This window comes from Tachysurus fulvidraco, chromosome 23, assembly GCF_022655615.1.
Source record: "Tachysurus fulvidraco isolate hzauxx_2018 chromosome 23, HZAU_PFXX_2.0, whole genome shotgun sequence".
Lineage (NCBI taxonomy): Eukaryota > Metazoa > Chordata > Actinopteri > Siluriformes > Bagridae > Tachysurus > Tachysurus fulvidraco.
The window spans coordinates 7,307,213-7,328,022 of record NC_062540.1 but is presented as its reverse complement, the minus strand read 5'-3'; the positions used below and the strand labels follow the sequence as shown (position 1 = coordinate 7,328,022).

The window sequence follows — 20,810 nt, the reverse complement described above, 5'->3', positions numbered from 1 at the left end:
GCAAATTTGAAATTAACTAAATAATGTAAAAGAAGATATGAAATGAAAGCAGATTCAAACTACACTCTTTGTGTTTTCGGAAACTACAAGTTCATTCAGTTCATAATATTCTGCAATGAAAGCGTGTTGGGGATAAAACTGAACAAATGTTTATTGTTCACTCTTAAATGTACATTGAAAATTGACAGCTGATAAAACCTGTGCTCCAGGTCCCATATTCATATAACATTTAAGGCTAAATGTAGCTCTTAAAGGTATAGTTCACCCAAAAATGAAAATTGTGTTATTTCCTCACCCTCAATTTGTTCCAAAACTGTATGTTTCTTTCTTCTGTTTAACACAAAAAATGATATTTTGAAAAATGTTGGTAATCAGACAGTTGGCAGCACCCATTGACTTTCATAGTGTATATTTTTTTTACTGTGAAAGTCAATGGGTGCTGCCAACTGTCTGATTACATTTAGCCTTAAATGTTATATGAATATGGGACCTGGAGCACAGGTTTTATCAGCTGACTGTCTTTTGTTGCTTACAATAAATTGGAATGTTGATAACACACAAGCAGTCTTTAATAATGCTCTAAATTACATGTAGATGCATATTTTATGCATTAGTGAGTGTGGTGGTGCCTATGGGGTGTCTCTCTAGGATGGGTGAGTATGAGGCGGGGGGGTCACAGTATACTCGCTACAAAAAACTCACATAATATTTCCCTGAGTTAGAGCGGCAAAATACGAATGAGCAAACCGAGAATCACCTTTCCGCGCCAGAAGAACTATGTCAAAACGATAAAAATGCTCGTGATTATGTTATCGCGAAGAGTGCTCCACAGACTACAGTGTTAGCACATGCAGTTTCTCACGCATGCGAACTGCGTGACGAAAAAGAATGGAAGGATCTAAAAATTAAGTTTAACACAGTCTATATGATCGCATGTCCAAAAATTTACCTCTCAGGTGTTACTTTTGAAGAAAAACGGACTTGATGTGAGCAAAACGTATGACGACGACACAGCATGCACTGAGTTTGTAGGATGCATTGCAGATGAGCTAAAAGAACATGCACTGACAGACGCCCATACAGCTAATTACATCTCCATTATCACTGACTGTGGCACAGACGTTTCTGGGAAAAACAATGTGATTGCATACTGCAAGCACATTTCTGCAGGTGTAGCAGTGAACCAGTTTATTGGTTTAGCTGAGCTTGAACACTGCCATGCACATGGAGTATTAGATAAAATAAAATGCTTGTTTAGTGATGCTAAACAAACTGATCATGATTGGTGGCAGAAGAAAATGACATCCTTTGGAGCAGATGGGGCTGCCGTTAACATGGGTGTCTCAGGTGGTGTAGGTGCTCTTTTAAGAGAAGAAATAGGAGAGCACCTTCTTTCCTTTCATTGTATGCCACATAGACTGGAATTAGCCATGCTGGATGTTCAGAAGACTGTTCCAATGATTGAAAAAATCTATGACTTGCTACAACTAGTATTGAAAACATACCATTTTAGCCCCAAAAGCAAGCGTGAGTTGAAAGCCATCGGTATGGAGTTAGGCTGTGCCATACGAACACCTTCTGCATCTGATGTCACTACATGCCAGGGTCAATATACAGCTGTGCAACTCCACATGCAACACCTTGCTGCCTCATCCAAAAACACTGAAATAAGAGGAAGAGCAAAGCACATCTCACACAAATGGAAAAGTTGCCTTTTGTGGTGTTTTGTCACTTTCTCCATGAACTTTTTGGAGAAATCTCGAAGTTGAGTCTTATAATTCAGAAGAACTCTGTTATTCTTCCTCAGGCTATAGCAGCTATTGTGATTCCTGTGTTTGTACAATAAAGGGAGTGAAGGACAAACAAGTGAGAAATGGAAAGTTGGAGGAATTTCTCAATTACACAAACTTAAATTCAGTTTCTCAGCATGATGTGGTGGAGCAGGACATCCACACTTTTGGAGAAAATGAAATTGACACACTGCTGAAATGGTATCGAGACATCTTGCTGAAAAATGGTTGTGACATCAGTTCTGTGCAGGCTGAATGGAGATTTCTGAAAGCTCTTGTAAAAGGACAGTTTTGGGAAGTCCTACTTACAAAAGAGCCCTACTGCACAGATTTCCAGAACGTTTAGCATCTAGTTGAGATAATGCTTGTCCTACCAATTTCGGCTGCTCAGTGTGAACGTGGCTTTTCAGCTCAAAACAGGATCAAATCTAAAGTACACAATTCACTTCATGTGTCAACACTGGAAGATCTGATCAGAATCAGCATTGAAGAATCACTTGAACAGATTGATCCAGAACCATGTGTCAAATGCTGGCTTTCTGCAAAAAAGAAGAGGACGCGGCCAAACTACACAGTGGCCAAGTGATGCTGAGATAATTATGGTCGGTGTCACTGGCTCGGATTCTGCATGAAGAGAAATTCTTTTGACAGTAGGGCCTACATAGTTTGTAAGTTGGAAAAGACATTAAGTTCCCACATGAACTTCAGTTCCCAGAACATTCAAGATAAAAATGCTGAAACTGTAAAAGTGGGGTATAAAAGTAAGTAATTAAAAAAAATAAGTTTATTGTTATGTGGGTCTTAAAAAAATTATTTGGCGCCTGTTTTTTCCCCCTAAGGAGCCATTGGCTCCTTAATTGATTTTTTTTTTTCTGGAGCCCTGTTACTCAACTTTTGCTGTCTATATGTATGTTCAGGCGAAACTGAGCATGGGGCTACATTGCGCATTCGTCGAACCGTGCGACGCACACACGAACTGAACCGAGACAAGCAAACGGTTCAGGTGTTTTTTCATGTACCATGCCATCCCTAATTTACACTGGTCGGTGCTGTTTGTTTATTGTCTTTTGTGTATTGTCTTGTAATTTTTTGTTTGCACTGGCTTTTGTCCTGCACTGTCTTGTTATGTCTTGTCCTGCACTGTTTGCACCAGGATGCACAGATGCACTTTATGTGACTAGGACTACTTACTAAGTCCTAGCTCTGTCTTTGTTTTATGTAGTACCATGGCCCTGGAGAAACGTTGTCTCATTTCACTGTCTACTGCAACAGCTATACAGTATATGGTTGAAATGACAATAAAAGCTTATTGACTTGACTTGATAAAAGAGAAACTCCTGGAGTCTTTTTTTGTATTCTTTTTTTTTTTTAAATTAATTATTTTATTTTAACAACACAACACAACACAACACAGTGGTACCGGTATCTCACATCAGCATACACAGCTACATAGGGCATATCACCTTATAATCTTTGGATATACACGTTCATACATAGACAGACAAAGTGCCAAAACAATATAATAATAGGAAATAATAATAATAATAATAATAATAATAGTAACAAAAAATACAGCAGGGCATGTCAAAGCAAATAGCATATTCAATCCCAGTCCAGCGAGAATCAGATCTGTTAAGAAACCTGCTTAACATGTGTTAGATTTGTGCAGACCAAAAATATAACTGAAAATTAGGGAGCAAAACCCCACCCAATTCCCTTGGTTTCATCAAAACAGAAAGTTTGTGTCTAGGTTTCTTATGATTCCAAATGTACTTTGAAAGTGAGGAGTTAATCCTTTTAAAAAAAATCTTCACTTAAATAACATGGCAAATTTTGAAACAAAAAATTTAGTCTTTCTTAAGAATTTGGAAGAATTGACCAATCTGATTAATTTTCGTAATTAACTCGGGATAGTTGGCTTTATACAAATCGACTAAATTAGGCGTGACGTTGATTCCCAAATATCGAAATCCAGAAGGTGCTAAATTAAAAGGGGATTTTGTAATGGCTTCAGGGGGAGTGTGCAAATACAGTGCCTGAGACTTGTCTAAATTGATCTTATATCCTGAGAAGTTACTATATTTTTCATTTACGGAAAGAATTGCGTCAGTAGAGGTCTTGGGACAACAAATCTGTCAGACAACATTCTGTTAGCGTTAACTTGAGCCATAGGGTTGGAATATAAAAGTTTAACCAAGCTGATGAAATTAGATCCTAGTTCTATTTTTTCTAACACTGCAAAAAGTAAACCATTCCACCCTATCAAATGCCTTTTCAGTGTTCAGTGTTCAGAGCTACAATGAAGGCAGGTTCTTTGGTAGCATTCAAATGATCAATAATATTCAGCACTGTACGAATATTATCAGTGCTGAAGTATCTGGACTTCACAAAAGGCAAGACAGTTTCGAGCCGGCGAGCTAAAGATTTGGTTATAATTTTATAATCCACATTGAGCAAACTAATTGGGTGATAAGAAGAACAATTTACTGGGTCTTTGTCTTTTTTCAGAAGCAAGCTGATCAGCGCCAATGACCAGGATTCAGGCATAGAATTTGAATCTAAAGTACTATTTATTGCCTGCATTAAAATAGGACAAAGCTCAGGCCAGAATTGCTTATAGAACTCAACGGAAACCCATCTAGGCCAGGAGCTTTACCAGTTGGCATAGATTGCCAAATTTCTTCCTTAGTAAAAGGGGCATTTAAAAAAGCTCAAGTATCTTCCGGAATGCTAGGAAGGGAGACCTCACTCAGAAAATTCAAATCTTCACTGGAGCCACTGGACCCAGCTGTATAAAGAGTTTTGTGAAAATCAGAGAAAGCAGTGTTAATGTCTTAAATGCTTTTATGGTTCTTTCGTTCTGCTCTTTTTTTTAGATGATACGCCAAAAGGCGACTTGGCTTGTTTCCAAATTCTTAATAACGCTGTTTACTGAAAAATAATAGTTTTTTAACATGTTCTGTATGATCTAGATTAAGTTTGACTCTGGCTTTATTTAACAAAGTCCAACTATCTTGATTTGGGAGTCTTTTATGTTGTTTTTCCAAAAAGCATACTTCAGCTTCTAATTCTTTCCTTCTTTGGGTTCTAAGTTTCTTCATCAAAGAAGCATAAGCAATAAGGTGGCTTCGCAGCATGGCTTTGGCAGCATCCCATTTTACCGTAGGGGAAACTGGTGAATTCTGATTGTCCTGCCAATATTGAATTATTTTCTGTTTAAAAAAAGAGTGAAAGTTAGTATTGCTTAAGAAAGAAGTGTTAAATTTCCAGTAGGATGAATTCTGAATTGATATACTAATATCTATCTCTAAATAAACAGGACCATGGTCAGATAACACAATAGGGCCAACATAACAAGAACTCACGCGACGTGATGTCAGAAGGTATGAAAAAATAATCCAGTCTTGAATAGGAATTATGAGAGTGAGAATAAAAAGTATAATCTCTGTCTTTAGGATGCAGCTCTCTCCAAATGTCCACCAGGCCGAGGTTTTTACAAGTGTTGCGCAAAATATGTGAGGATTTACAGCTAATTGAGCAACATTGCTACCCTTCTCAGGAGTGGTCAACCAATAAAGATCACTCCAAAAGCAAGAGGTGTAATAATCCTGAGGACACAAATGAACCGAGGGTAATTTTTAATGAAATTAAGGTGTCTGTAAATTATTGATAAGGATACAGGCAAAGTGCTACCAGGATGGTGTGCCCATTAAAACACAGAAGCTCCAAATAATCCAGTTTGTTAATATTTTATTGTCAGGCAATCATGAGACCAGAGTTGTATAGTATAAATTCAAGCATTCATCAACTCTGAATCTCCCCATGAGCTGTTGGATGACACACTGAACAAAGGGCCACTACTTAACAATTTAACGCAGCTGTGGAGACAAAGCTCCTCCCACCCTACTACAAAGAATTCTCAACAGTGTCTCTTACATTGGCTACTGTTAATGTTCATGAGTCCACCATCAGGTAAACACTGAATAAACTTCTTGTGCATGGCAGACATCCAAAGAGAAAGTCACTTTCCAAAAACATTGCTGCCTGACTGAAGTTCACTAAAGATTATCTGTATAAGCCTCAGGGCAATTGGAAAAATATCTTGTGGAGAGACTAGAACAAAATAGAAGATTTAGGTTTAAATGGGAAGTATTAAGTTTGGAGACACGAAATGCTGCATTCCAGCATAAGAACCTTATCCAACTTTGGGTCCTGTTTAACCATCAAAATGGGGAAAATGTGATCTCAGTGATTTGACAGTGGCATGACTGGTACCACTTTGGCTAGTTTGAGTATTGCTTAAATGATGATCTCCTGGGATTTTTCTTCTTAGCACAAACAGTTTAAGTTTACTGTGAACTGTGCAATAAAGTAAAAAAAAAAATCCAATATGCTCTCCTCAAACAACTTGTTGAGAGAAAGTACAGTAACACAGATAGCCATACTGTAAAATTGTTGTGAGCAGAAAATCAGCTCAAAATGCACAAGTCAAACCTTGAATCACCGTATAAAAGTGCACCTGGGAAACCAGCATTAATTGTGTGACACAATCATGTAAAAACTTAGAAAGCCATGCCACAAATTGCAAAATGTAAATTATCCATTACATTTTAAACCCTTCAAAAATAAGGAAAAAAATAATTCCTCAAATTCCTTGATTGAATGAGAAAAAAGCCAAAGCCAAGTGAAAGTTCTCGGTCAATGCTTTACGTACAGCTAGAATAAAGTGCAAGTGAAAAACATGTTGATCGTATAGTGAAATTTAGCCCTACACTACACTGATCATTTCTATGAGGCCAAAAGAAGTCTAGTAAATTAAAAGTCCTGGATTTGGTGTCAGGTTACCTTCTTATCACCTTTAATTACTTTTAATTTCTTTGTGTCCAACAAATTCTTTAAAAATACCAATATGTTGTAGAGTTACATTTGAGATGTAATAAAAGCCCTTGTGTGAAAATAGTAGATGGCTTATGACAAAATCAATATTACATTGATACAATGTTGATAGCAACTGATAACTCTTTAATCATCCATAAACCTGTATGCCATACCCACAGGATGTCAATCAAGAAGTGTCCCTCTAAGCAGTGTCTGGTACTATTAATACCTGCAGAACCTTTGGTTGATTTAAACAGAAAAACCTTCAAGTTGAGCAAGATAGTTTTGGTTCTTGCATCACATTATCTCCTGCTATTTTGTTATGTCCAGGACCTTCGATTCTTTTCCCAGATGGATACAAACCAGAAAAAAATATGCTTGCATCTTCTATAGCTAATAATAATGCTGCCCCAGCTGGGAGCTTAGAGTAGCCATTTTCTGAGATGTTTTCTATTTGAAGATAAGCTCCTGGCTTCTGCAAGGACACTCCATGAAGATGGGAGAAGAGCAGTGGCAAGTCCTCTGGAAGAGTATAATGAGAGGCCAAACTTAACATGGTGGGTATGTCTGAAGACTTTGAATACTCAAAAGTTGCAGTTATGTATTTGGAGATGTCCTGACTCAGAGATTTGGCACGGAATAACTCTTCTCCAATCATGGCTATAATAGCGAGAGAGGTATTTGTCCTTTCCTCCACTTCTCTCTGGTTATGCTGTCTCTGGTTGAGACCATTAGAGCAGATGACGAGCACAAAGTCGCTCTCCTTCATCTTCCTGCAATACCACCCAAAATCTCCCTCCTCTGTCATACGTAAGGCATCCCACAGATCTAAATGTACCTGACAGGTAATTTATCATCACTTCATCATGCAAACATATATACATAACATATAAAACACTGATCATGCATTCTAATATTATTAATGTTTCAAATGTTAAAGATATTTTAACTGTTTTACCTCAGTAGCCATATGCTTTTGCAAAAACGTTGCCAATTGTAAGACAACCCTTATATGGGCAGAACCATCACTGCTGGAGTAGCAAATAAGGAGTCGAGGGGGTCTGGTCCTGTTTTCTAAAGGTAAAAACTGATGCTCTGTATATTCATCATAATATTCCTCAGTTATGTCTGAGAAAAAAATACTGAGATTAGAGGATTTATTGGATTATGCACAACAAATAACAGTAATTTTATATAATAGTACTACTAAATAAAGTATGAGTAACTATGTAGTACTTGGAATTGAATTACATTTACGGAAACAAACAAACAAACAAAACACTTTATTTGGTCACCTGATGGTGTCTCCGTTTTTGCTGCCTTTTGCTTTTGTTTTTTCTGCCAGTGAATAGTAAAGATGACTGATAAGAAGACTGCTAGTAGAATACCCACAGAGAAGAGAACTGCTAAAGAGACACTTGCCTTGTTCAAGGCTGAAGGATCTGGAAACAATGACATTGTAAATGGCAGGAAACAATGACATTCAATATATTTCTACAGTACAGTCACTTACAGTGCATCAGAGAAAGGGCAAATTGCAACTAATGTCAAATGATGAAAAGCAACAAAATACTGAATGGGCACTACTTAAGAAACATTCTCATCATTTATGTAATTGGCCAATTAGTCAATAATGTGGCAGTAGTACGATGCATAAAATCATGCAGAATTTAAAAGCAAGAGCTCAAGTCAAACATTCAAATGGGAAAATGTGAGCTCGGTGACCATGGCACGGTTGTTGGTATCAGGCAGTTTGGTTTAATTTTTTTAGAAACTGATGATCTGGAATTAAAAATAAATAAATAAAAAATCCAGTTTCAGCACTAAAGTGGCCAATGTGTGTCTGTACCTTTCACAGTGTGCTGCACTTGAACAAAGAAAGGCTTCCTTACAGCATCCACAATATCTGCTGCAATCTAAACAAAAATGTAATTATAGATAAAACAGAACTATTATACAATTCAAGTAAAGAAGAAAAAGATTAGGCAAAATTAGGCTAGAATATTCCTCTGAAAAAAGTATTCCAAGAATTATTTTACTACCATTGTTACAGCGGCGTTCTAATATATTGTAATGCATAATAGGCTTACAGCAGGAACAGTCAGTTATAGCTGACCAGTGAGAAAAATATAAAACTGTTCTTTAGGAAATATTACTAATAAAGTGTTTGACTTTCATTGACTTTGCTTACAACTCACCTCACAGGTATAATTGGTTTCTGTGTGGAGATTCTGCAAACGGTATGTATGATGAGTGCTATTTACACTAAAGTCCTATAAGGTAAAACTCTGCATTAAAACAGAACAGCTAGATAAATGCTATATATAACTTATTTAACTAATTACAGTAGTTTAATTTAAATATAGTACAACATTTATATATTATTGTCATTTTGCCTTTAATTACAAAATAAATTAGGTTACATTCGTTTATCATGTTTTTGTGGTTTTCCTCAAGAATATATGACAAGATGTGGCATTAAAATAATTACTGGTTGAATAACTGTAATTATGCTGCGTGAGTCCCTTCCAAAGCATGATGAAAAATAACGAGAGATTCCCAACTTCTTAGGTGCCAAGTTAAAAGTCACTACAATATCCTTGTTTTCCTGGTGGACTTCAATATATCTGGGATACCAGTCTTTAAAGAAAGAAATGCAAAAAAAATAAAATAATTTATTTATTTTATGTACAAAAAATTCTACATTGATTATGCACTAGACCTCAAAATCAACAACAAATAATAACCAAATAGTACTGACTTATCTACAATATATAGAAGCATTACTATATCATATACTTAATTACCTGTCTTGCAGTGCTCCAGGCCATTTTTCTCAGGACATGCTGTAGAGAGGCAAAGCAAAACTGTCCATTATTTATTGTAACCAGTTTAAAAAAATAAATAAATTATATATGTGCCAATGTTAGTTTTTGTTAATCCTAGTAGACTTGAATGCTGAAGAGCTGATGTTTAAACAGATGGTAAATAACTAGGTGCAAGGAACCGTACAGCGAGTGAAGAACAATTTTCTATGATAAAATTTCTCCCAGATCTCAGGAACTGGAAGTGCCATCACAGTCACTGCATACTGGGTACCAAGGGAAAGATCTGTGAAAAAATCTGAGTAATACACCTGCAAAAATACATAAAGTACTTAAGTTTTAATGTTAGACAAATCTATTTTATTAGTTTATTTGGTCCATTAAATGCAGATATTGCTGTACCCTTTGAGCATGCACAGCTGAGAATGACATATTATTTTGAAGAAGCAAGAGTTGGCATGTGCTCTGAGTGCCTCCTAGAGTCTGGAGGGAAACTAGGAAACCACGCAAAAAAGCAATACCTGCAGCACAAAAAAAGGCTATTTCAGGAACAGAAAAATACATTTAAAAAATGCTATAATTTCACTTGATACTTGTTAATATCATGAACAGAAACCTTTAATACACAAACTATTAAACAGAGCCAATTTAAAGACAAGCTGCTGTTTACTTATTACCGTATTGGCTAGGCCTCCAAGACACAACAACAGTCTCATATTTAGGATTTTGACTTTCCACAAACTCAATAGTGACATTCCTTGGTGCATGTACATAGTGCTGGCAGACCTCAGGACTCTGCAGACCTAAAAAAGAATGACACAGCCATGGTATACAACCTGGAAAAAAAGCAGTGTGTCAGCACTACAGGAAAATATGTAAGAGACCAGCTGTATATCTAATATCATGTAAAGGAATAGGATGTCCCATGAGCATTCATTAGCCTCACTGTATACAGAATATATACCTCCCATACACACTTGCCTTTGAATTTTCAAAGAACTGTTGATGTTCACATTGCCTGCTCTTTCTAAAAGTTCTTTATTTGCATCATGCATGATAAAAAAAAATAAAATTATTTTCCATACTTCTATCCAAATTCTTTTTAAATTTTTGTACTTTTCGATGTCTGGAATTAGTGCCTACATATTTCAAACATATCCAGACTTTCCACACCTTTACAAGAAAACTACTTTTCAAACTGCTACCCATGTACCTTAATAGTGCCCTATACTTTGACACCCCCAAATTTTTGTATCATCTCCATTGCTTGGCCTGTCCAAAACCCCAGATAGGATTAGGTATTTCAAGTAATCTTTCTACTACATGAAAGAAAACATTAGGTTTCTCTGTTCCTGATATCATTCTGACTGTGATGCACAATATAAATCTCACTCCTCCTTAATTTCTCCTTATAGAATAATGTGTTTCAGGAATGTTCAAGCTACCTGCAAAGAGACCAGCAGAGGTGAATCCAAGTGTAGTTTCAACATCATCTTTACTAATCCTGCAATACTCACATCCTGGTGAACCCTGATCAAAGTAATAAAAATATGACAAATTTGAATCTTACAATAAAAAGTCTGTGAACAGTAGTCCAAGCTACAAAATCATAAGTCACTAGTGTGCCACCGTCATGTTTTAAAGAGGTCAGAAATTGATACAAGATACCCTAGATGTATTTGCTATTTGCCAGCTATCACTTAACAGATCGTTGTGAGATTTACAGATACACAAAATATGGACATACAAAAGTAAAAAAATAAAATATCTACACTAAAAACAGGAAACAAAATGTGATTTTGATAAATGTTGTTACATAAAATGATAAGAAATGCACAGATCAAAACACAACCTTCCAACTTATTTTAAACAGGTAGCTTACCTGGCAAACACACTGCAGTGTACAGTAATGAGGTCTGAAAGATGTCTGGAACCCTTTGTCTATCACAAACACTGTAATCGACAACAACAGAGACAGTTTGCCTCGCCACATTTTATTCCGTAATTTCCTTGATCGTTTAAGACAGATTGTTTAAGACTTGTTTCAGAAGAAATAAAGAAAAAGACAGAGTGAGAAATTTTGAGAAGTACAGACAAAATATATAGTACAAAAATAAAAGAGAAAGAATGTCAATGAGAGTTCTTCCAGAACACAACGACAGGGTTTGGAGGAGTGGTAGCTTCAGGCAAAAGGCAGTCCTGGTATTTCTTGTTATACAAGCAAGTCTTGTTGAACATGTGCTTTGTTGTTTAGCTAAATATACATTTATGCTGGCCTGTAACACAACTCTACAAACATGAGTAAAGTAAATGTCTTTTCAAAAAATTTAAGACAACTTTATTCACTGGCTGATATGCTGGCACATTAATAAATCTTACAATAGAGCAAAATTACATTTATATTCTGTGTCCGAGAAAACATAATTCACAAGATACCAGAATGCATGTAGGTACTACAAGACTAACTTGAAAAAATAGGCTGAAAAATTATAATACCAAAAAAAAAAGTTTTTTCTTATTTAAGATATTTTTCTTATTAAAGGACATTTCTAAACTGTACTCCCATACTGAGACCTATTTGTCATAAAATTTATGTTTATTCACTGTGTATGAAAATTTTTGACTATATAGAGGGACATTTCACAAGTATTACAGATGTAGAATCATGTGTTGAATGAATGATATCCTCTTAAAAAGAAATCATAAAATCTGAATACAACACGGATGCAGAGCCATGTCATCGGATCTAAAGGGGGGGGAGAAAGAGAAAAAAATAAATATTTATACACACACAGATAAGTTCATATATATTTGGACAAGGTCATATTTTTGTCCCTGTATGCCACCAGAATAAAGTTAAAATGAAACAATCAAGTTTAATTTGAATTGCAAACTTTCATCTGTAATTCAAGGGATTGAACAAAAAAATCAAGTACAAATTTTAGGAACTGCAACCTTTTTTATTCACACCCCCCATTTTCTCAAATGTAATTGGACAATAGAATATAACCATAAATAAAATGTTCATTTTTATAATTTTGTTGGGAATCCTTTGCAGGCAATGACTGGCTGAAGTCTGGAACCCGTGGACTTTACCAAAGACTGGGTTTTCTCCTTTCTGATGCTTTGCCAGGCTCTAACTGCAGTGGTCTTCATTTGTTTGTTCATGGGTATTTCTGCCTTTAGTTTTGACTTCAGCAAGTGAAATAAATGCTTGACTGGGATGAGATCAGGTAACTGACTCAGGCATTGCAGAATATTCCACTTATTTTCTTAGTAAATTCCTGGGTTGCTTTTGCAGTGTGTTTTGGATCGTTGCCCATCTGTACCATGAAGTGCATGCAGTCCAATCGACTTGGCTGCATGTGTGAATCTGGGCTGACAGTATATTTCTACACACTTCAGAATTCATCCGGCTGCTTCTGTCTTCTGTCACATAAAACACCAGTGACCCAGTGCCATTGGGAGACATGCATACCCATTCCATCACACTGCCTCCACCAAGTTTTACACATGACATTGAATGCTTTGCATCAAGAGCTGTTCTAAGCCTTCTCCATAATTTTTTGTTCCGGCCATTTTGGTACTGATTGATCTTAGATTCATCTGTCCAAAGAATGTTTTTCGGCAAAGTCTAGTCTGGCCTTTCTACTCTTAAGGCTTGTGAATGATTTGCACCTTGTGCTAAACCCTGTACATAAGCTCTCGTCTTCACTTGATTATATAATTTGACAAGACATGCATACCTCCTGGAGACTGTGCTACATTTGGCTGAATGTTCTTAATGGGTTTTTATTTACCATGAAGAGGATCCTGTATTCATATAACACTGTTGTCTTTCATCAACGTCCAGGCCTTTTTATTTTGCTGAGCTCACCAGTGTGTTCTTTTTTCTTTACAATAAACCTGTTTTCCTTAGAGTATACCTGTAGGATATAAACTGTTGATTTGTCCACTCCTAATATTTATGCTATCTCTCCGATGGATTTCTTTTGTTTTTGAAGCCTAATGACTTGCATGGAGTGATCCTTTGATCACTCACTATTTGGTAAATACCTGAAATCAAACAAAAACTGAGTCTGTGTCCAAATACAGTCGTATGCAAAAGTTTAGGAACTCCTGACAAAACCCCTGATTTTCATTTATAAATATTTGGGTGTTTGGATCAGCAATTTTATTTTGATCTGAAGGACACAGTAATATTTCAGTAGTGAAATAATGTTTATTGGATTAACACAAAATGCGCAATATGCATCAAAACAAAATTAGACAGGTGCATAAATTGGAGCACCCCAACAAAAAAAAAATCACATATATTTAGTAGAGCCTCCTTTAGCAGAAATAACAGCCTCTAGATGCTTCCTATAGCCTGTAATGAGTGTCTGGATGAATGTATTTTGGACCACTCCTCCTTACAAAACATCTCCAGTTCAGTTAGGTTTGATGGTTGCCGAGCATGGACAGCCCGCTTCAAATCACCCCACAGATGTTCAATGATATTCAGGTCTGGGGACTGGGATGGCCATTCCAGAACACTGCTCAAAATCTACTCGGGCATTTATGCAGAGGAACAAGTACAGTGTTTTGGGTCATTGTCCTGTTGAAATATCCAGCCCAGGGATAATATTATTTTCAAGAATCTGCTGATATTGAGTGGAATCCATGCGAACCTCAACTTCAACCAGATTCACAGTACCGGCACTGGCCACACAGCTCCACAGCATGATGGAACCTCCACCAAATTTTACTGTGGGTAGCAAGTGTTTTTCTTGGAATGCTGTGTTCTTTTGCCGCCATGCATTACGCCCTTGTTATGACCAAATAACTCAATCTTTGTTTCATCACTCCACAGTCCCTTATTCAAAAATGAAGCTGGCTTGTCCAAATGTGCGTTTGCATACCTCAAGCGACTCCGTTTGTGGCGTGTGTGTGCAGAAAAGGCTTCTTTTGTTTCACTCTCACGTACAGCTTCACCTTGTGCAAAGTGCGCTTTATTGTTCAATACACAGTGACACCATCTGCAGCAAGTTGATGTACGTCTTTGGAGGTGGTCTGTGGGTCGTTTTTAACCGTCCTCTCCATCCTTGACCTCTAATATTTTATGTGGCCTGCCACTTCTGGCCTTAACAAGAACTGTGCTTGTGGTTTTCCATTTCCTCACAGTGGACACTGACTGCTTATATCTCTGTGATAACTTTTTGTAGCCTTCCTCTAAACCATAATGTTGAACAGTCTTTGTTTTCAGGTTATCTGAGAGTTGTTTTGAGGCCTCCATGTTGCCAATCTTCAGAGGAGAGTCAAAGAGAACAACAACTTTCAATTGACCACCTTAAATACCTTTTCTCATGATTGGATGCACCTGTCTATGGAGTTCAAGGCTTCAAAGTTCGAAGTTCACACCAACTGTGTGTTCCAATTAATCAGTGCTAAGTAGTTACAGGTATTCAAATCAACAAAATGGCAAGGGTGCCCAAATTTATGCACGTGTCTAATTTGTTTTGATGCATATTGCACATTTTCTGTTAATCCAATAAACCTTATTTCACTACTGAAATATTACTGTGTCCTTCAGTTATTTGACAGATCAAAATGAAATTGCTGATCCAAACCAATATTTATAAATGAAAAGTGCATATATATGTTTGGATCAGCAATTTCATTTTGACCTAACTCTGTGTGTGTGTGTGTGTACACATATACATATATACACACGTGGACAAAATTGTTGGTATCCTTCGATCAATGAAAAAACTTACAATGGTCACAGAAGAAACTTTAATCTGGCAAAAGTAATAATAGATAAAAATTCTATGAATGTTAACGGATGAAAATCAGACATTGCTTTTCAACCATGCTTCAATGGAATTATAAAAAAAAACAAAAAACTCATGGAACAGGCCTAGACAAAAATGATGGTACCCCTAGAAAAGACTGAAAATAATGTGACCAAAAGGACATGTTAAGTCAAGGTGTGTCCACTAATTAGCATCACAGGTGTCTACAATCTTGTAATCAGTCAGTGGGCCTATAATACAGTCCCTGACAAAAGTCTCATTGCTTGTGTACAAATTGACCTGAAGTGCCGCTGAAATATATTTCTAATCAAGATTTTTTTTTTTTTTTTTACAAGAAATGGCTCATGTTAATCCCAACAGCTTTTGTAATAATGTTTCAGTGCAAAATGAAACTGTCAAAAAGTATTCTAATATTTCACAGCTTGGTAAAGGCCATTGAGTCAATTTTTGTAAAGACATAAGTGTTGTCACCTTGTCATATGAGCTTCACCTGTGACTAATAATGGATCAATTAGGTCTCAGGTGTGTATAAAAAGAACCCCAGTACTAGTGATGGCGAAGTGAAGCTTTATTGAAGCAGTGAAGCTTTCAACCCAATTGTATCAGAAAAAGGTTCATTACTCGAAGCTTTTCAAATCAGAGCTCGATGAGGACCTCTGCTGGTGAAAGTGCTATCACAGAATGTTCCACAACCAAACAACGTATTAATTTTAGAAGCAAAAATTAATGGATTGACAAATTAAGGATAAATGAATAAATAAATGAATCAATATTAAATACAAGAATGTACGTTCTTATTGTATTTCTATAATTTACTATTTTACTTTTGATTATGCACAATGTACTTTGTTTAAATTTAACGTTTCGTACTTTTGTATGCAGCACGGCTGCAAATGCATTGGTAATACAAATGTACAGTTTTTGTCATGCCAATAAAGCACACAAATTGAAAGAGAAAGAGTGAGAGAGAGAGAGAGAGAGAGAGAGAGAGAGAGAGAGCGCATGAGAGAGAGACAGAGAGAAGGTGTTCCTATTTTGACAATAATAAAATAACAGCAGCATTTTTAAACCACTTATTTATTCAAATAATTAAAACTGAAACAAGTGAATAAAATTAAAAGTAGGCTTTAACCTTGGCTGTTGGCTACATCTTGGCCAGAGGATCTGGCTCTATCATGCATTGCATGAAAATGCCTCAACATGGATGATGTATTATTATTATTATTATTATTATTATTATTATTATTATTATTATTATTATTATTATAGACCAGCTGCTGGGAGCAAATCAAACACTGGATCTAAAAACAGATTAAGGATAGATCTTGTCTCAAAAGTATAAAATGTGAACCATTTAAAAAAAAGATCATGCTATTAATCGGTGCACAAATGGCTTTTCTTGCATTCCTTTTAATTTTTAAACTTATTACTACTATCCAATATATATATATATATATATATATGACAAAATATACAACATGAAATGTTACATTGAATCGTATAATTGCCCAATGATGAGTGAGATTTAAGTTATAAATATAGGCTTCACAACAAAACCATATATATGTATAAACATACATGTTCCCACATTTCAGAACGCGATCTTTTTGTAACAGGCTCCATTGACAACTCGCAACAATAAGCTCTCCTAAACCCACTATACAGTAATAGATTCCATGTAATACTCCAATACAACACTCGCGCACGATTTTAAACCTTTGAATCAGATAACATAGCAGTCACATGGGTGTGTGTGAAACGAAGCTTCGGACGTCATCGGTCACGTGATTTTGCCAGAACGAATCAAGCTTTGATACAAAGCTTCAATGAAAATCGGTTAATTTTTTTTTTGACACGCCTCGAAGCTTCGGTGTCACTGGTAACATCACTACCCAGTACACTGCTGATGTGGCAGACACCTTCAAATGTGTCTTAGCGTCAAGTACAGAGGATAAAAAAAGATTTGAAGAGACTGGAGACGTTTTGGATAAGCCCAGGTCAGGCAGACCCCGCAAGACAACTGCTAGAGAGGACCGTTTGTTGACTCAAAGATCCAAGGCCAGCCCATTTTCCACTGCAGCAGAGCTCCACGAGACCTGGTCACCTGAAGTCCCTGTGTCAACCAGAACAGTTTGTCGGATTCTGTCTCGAAATGGCCTCCATGGTCGAATCAGTGCCCAGAAGCCAGCACTAAACAAAAGACAATTGAAAAACCGTGTGGCATTTGCCAAGGCCCACAGCGTGCTAAAAGGATGGACGCTGGAAAAGTGGCAGAAGGTGGATTTTTCAGGAGAATCTTCTGTTGAATTACACCACAATCGCTGCAAAAATTGCAGGAGACCTACTGGAGCCCGCATGGATCCGAGATTCACCCAGAAAACAGTGAAGTTTGGTGGCGGAAAAATCATGGTCTGGAGTTACATCCAGTATGTGGGGTGTGCAAGAGATCTGCAGGGTGGAAGGCAACATCAACAGTCTAAAATACCAAGAAATCTTAGCTACCTCTTATATTCCCAACCATAAAAGAGGCCAAATTCTGCAGCAGGATGGTGCTCCATCGCATACTTCCATCTCCACATCAAAAGTTGCTCAAGGCGAAGATCAAGATGCTCCAGGATTGGCCAGTCCAATCACCAGACATGAACATCATTGAGCATATGTGGGGTAGGATGAAAGAGGAAGCATGGAAGACTAAACCAAAGAATATTCATGAACTCTGGGAGGCATGCAAGACTGTGTTCTTTGCTATTCCTGATGAATTCCTGATCAATAAATTGTATGAATCCTTGCCAAACCGCATGGATGCAGTCCTTCAAGCTCATGGAAGTCATACAAGATATTCAATTTGGATGTCACAGCACCACTACTTAATTTTCTGATATATTTTTGTATTTGCAGGAAATTTGTTCAATTTCTGTATAGGCGACAAAACCTTTCTGTCTTGATTAAATGTTAAATCTTTTTTCAGTGAAACTAATTTATTTCAGTGCATTAAACATCATTTGAGAGGGTATTAGCTTTTCAGAGCTATTTCTAACACCAACTGATTAATTAAAAGTCAGGTTAATAGCAGGTGTTTGTACAAAATATATAAGTGACAAGACTTTTGTCAGGAACTGTATAGGGCTCCAGGTAGTCACTGTCTTGTCTGGTGACATGGTGTGTACCACACTCAACATGGACCAGAGGAAGTGAAGGAAAGAGTCTCAGGACATGAGAAAGAAAATTATAGACAAGCATGATAAAGGTAAAGCATACAAGACCATCTCCAAGCAGCTAGATGTTCCTGTGACTACAGTTGCACATATTATTCAGAAATTTAAGATCCATGGGACTGTAGCCAAACTCCCTGGACGTAGCCGCAGGAGGAAAATTGATGACAAATCAAAGAGACGGATATTCCAAACGGTAACAAAATACCTGCTGAGAGGTGCAGAAGTCTCATTGACAGTAAGTTAGGGGTACCATTATTTTTGTCCGGGCCTGTTCCATGAGTTAATTTTTTTAAATAATTCAAAAAGCAATGTCTGACTTTCATTGGTTAACATTCATAGAATTTTTATTTACTATTACTTTTGTCAGATTAAAGTTTTTTCTGTGACCATTTTGAATTTTTGTTTCATTGACCGACGAAGGGTACCAACAATTTTGTCCACACACACTATATTTTTTATATATATATATATATACACAAGTGTATGTGTATGTGTGTATACAAGTGTATACACGTGTATACAAGTGTAAGTGTATGTGTGTATATATATATATATATATATATATATATATATATATATATATATATATATATATATACATACATACATAAGTATACAAGTAAGTAAATATATAATATCATATATACATACACACACATATACACACACAAACAATCACTACACATTAGTGAACAATACAATACACACACACACTTTATATATATATAAAAATACAGTATATACATACACACACATACATACACACATACACACAATCACTACACATTAGTGAACAGCTGAAATGTCAGAAAAGCAAAGGCTTTTTAAATAATTCCATACTTTTAATACCTGCAACAAGCGTAAAACTTACCGTGTATTTGTCCCATTTTTTTTCAGGATCATAAGGCTCCCAGCGGCTAGCAGGAAATATGTGTTTGTTTTTTTCATACCAGCTCCTCAGAACCACTTTTCCTGCATGAGACTAAACACATGCACAAACAGATTATGTCAACTGTTCTTCCCGTATGAGGAATTTTTTTTTTTTTTAATTCATTAGACCAGACCGTGTTTTTACCTCATCCTTCTCAACCGTAGCATCATTTACCAATCGGATATCATCATGAACATCAAAACTGAAAAGCGGTCCTAGGTTAAGACACAAATTTTTTTTAATCATTCAATTAAAGTGCCAAAGTTTAATGTGTGTTAAACTATACACATTACACATACATGAGACATCATTTTAACATTTGGACTGGCCACCACAGAGTCAAGACCTTAACCTCATTGACAATCTTTGGAATATGATGGAAAAGACAGTGAGTCTTACATAATCAATACAAGCTGATTAATTAATGCAAATTTGGATGGAAATAAATACTGTGACACAGGCTTATCAAAATGATGCCACAGCAAATATATATAAACACACAAACACCCATGTGAAAAAAAGGACACCCTATTAAATATTAAGTTCTTTATTAAAAAATGTCAACATGATCTTGCTTTAATTTGTACCTGAAAGTAATGCATTTACTTGTAAACAACATCAAAAAAAAAAAATCACTTTTCACTTGAAAAAGAAGAAATCAACAAAATGAGTATTTCAACTGAGGAAAAAGTTAGAACACCCTATGAGCTAGTATTTCCCCCTTTGGCTAAAATAACCTCAATGATACGTTGCCTGTAGCCATCTACCAGTTTATGATATCAACTGGAATACAGAATTCAATCAACACAGAATTCTTTAAGCTGTGTGATGTTTGAGAATTTTCACTGTTCATTTCAAATCACACCACAGGATCTCAATAGGATTTAGATCTGGGCTTTGACTTGGTCCAGTTTTCCCCTTTTAGCAAGTCCTTGGTGGCTTTACTGGTATGCTTTTTGTCACGTTGCATGGTCCAGTTCCAATTCAGCTTAAATTTTTTTTGACATATGGTCTCATGGTTCTCAAGCAACTTTGTGATGCGAGGCTGTGCAGGTCCTGCTGCAGCAAAGCATCCAAACAATAACACTTCCACCTTCATGTTTCACAGTTGGTGTGATTTTCTTTTACTGAAATGCTATATTTGGTTTTCACCAAACATGCCCTCTGTTATGGTCTCCAAATAATGAAATTTTATACTCATCTGTCCAAAGCACATTATGCAGATGTCTTGGTCTTTGTCTCTGTGTTCTTTCTCAAACTTCAGCTTTGCCCTCATGTTTTTCTCAAACAGCATAGGTTTCCTCCTTGCCTAATGCCCATGATGATTAAAGTTGTGCAGTCTCTTTCTGATTGTAGATACTTGGACATCAAATGTA

General features: G+C 36.4%; 2 protein-coding genes across 5 annotated transcripts in view; both read right to left on the bottom strand.

Moving 5' to 3' along the window:
* Positions 1–5,523: 5,523 nt before the first annotated feature.
* si:ch211-207e14.4 (interleukin-17 receptor D) lies at positions 5,524–11,511 on the bottom strand. Of its 4 annotated transcripts, none has more exons than XM_027145151.2 (12): positions 11,376–11,511; positions 10,939–11,023; positions 10,171–10,329; positions 9,896–10,014; positions 9,681–9,804; positions 9,476–9,514; positions 9,160–9,308; positions 8,867–8,941; positions 8,518–8,584; positions 7,964–8,110; positions 7,627–7,796; positions 5,524–7,506 (listed from the first exon to the last, which is right to left on the bottom strand). In XM_027145151.2, exons 1-12 carry the CDS (start codon positions 11,484–11,486, stop codon positions 6,934–6,936), a joined length of 1,818 nt encoding a protein of 605 aa, XP_027000952.1. In that variant the 5' UTR covers positions 11,487–11,511; the 3' UTR covers positions 5,524–6,933. The 4 variants fall into 4 exon arrangements, with proteins under 4 accessions (XP_027000952.1, XP_027000955.1, XP_027000953.1 ...); XM_027145154.2 differs by having other exon boundaries at positions 8,867–8,899; XM_027145152.2 differs by having other exon boundaries at positions 9,172–9,308.
* Positions 11,467–20,810, bottom strand: part of fam50a (family with sequence similarity 50 member A) — a 33,048-nt gene continuing 23,704 nt past the window's right edge. The window contains exons 11-13 of the mRNA XM_027145155.2: positions 19,579–19,649; positions 19,375–19,485; positions 11,467–12,239 (exon numbers count right to left, since the gene is read on the bottom strand). Of these exons, the coding sequence (XP_027000956.1) occupies positions 12,231–12,239; positions 19,375–19,485; positions 19,579–19,649 (191 nt within the window). The 3' untranslated portion in view covers positions 11,467–12,230. The remainder of the gene's footprint in view (positions 12,240–19,374; positions 19,486–19,578; positions 19,650–20,810) is intronic.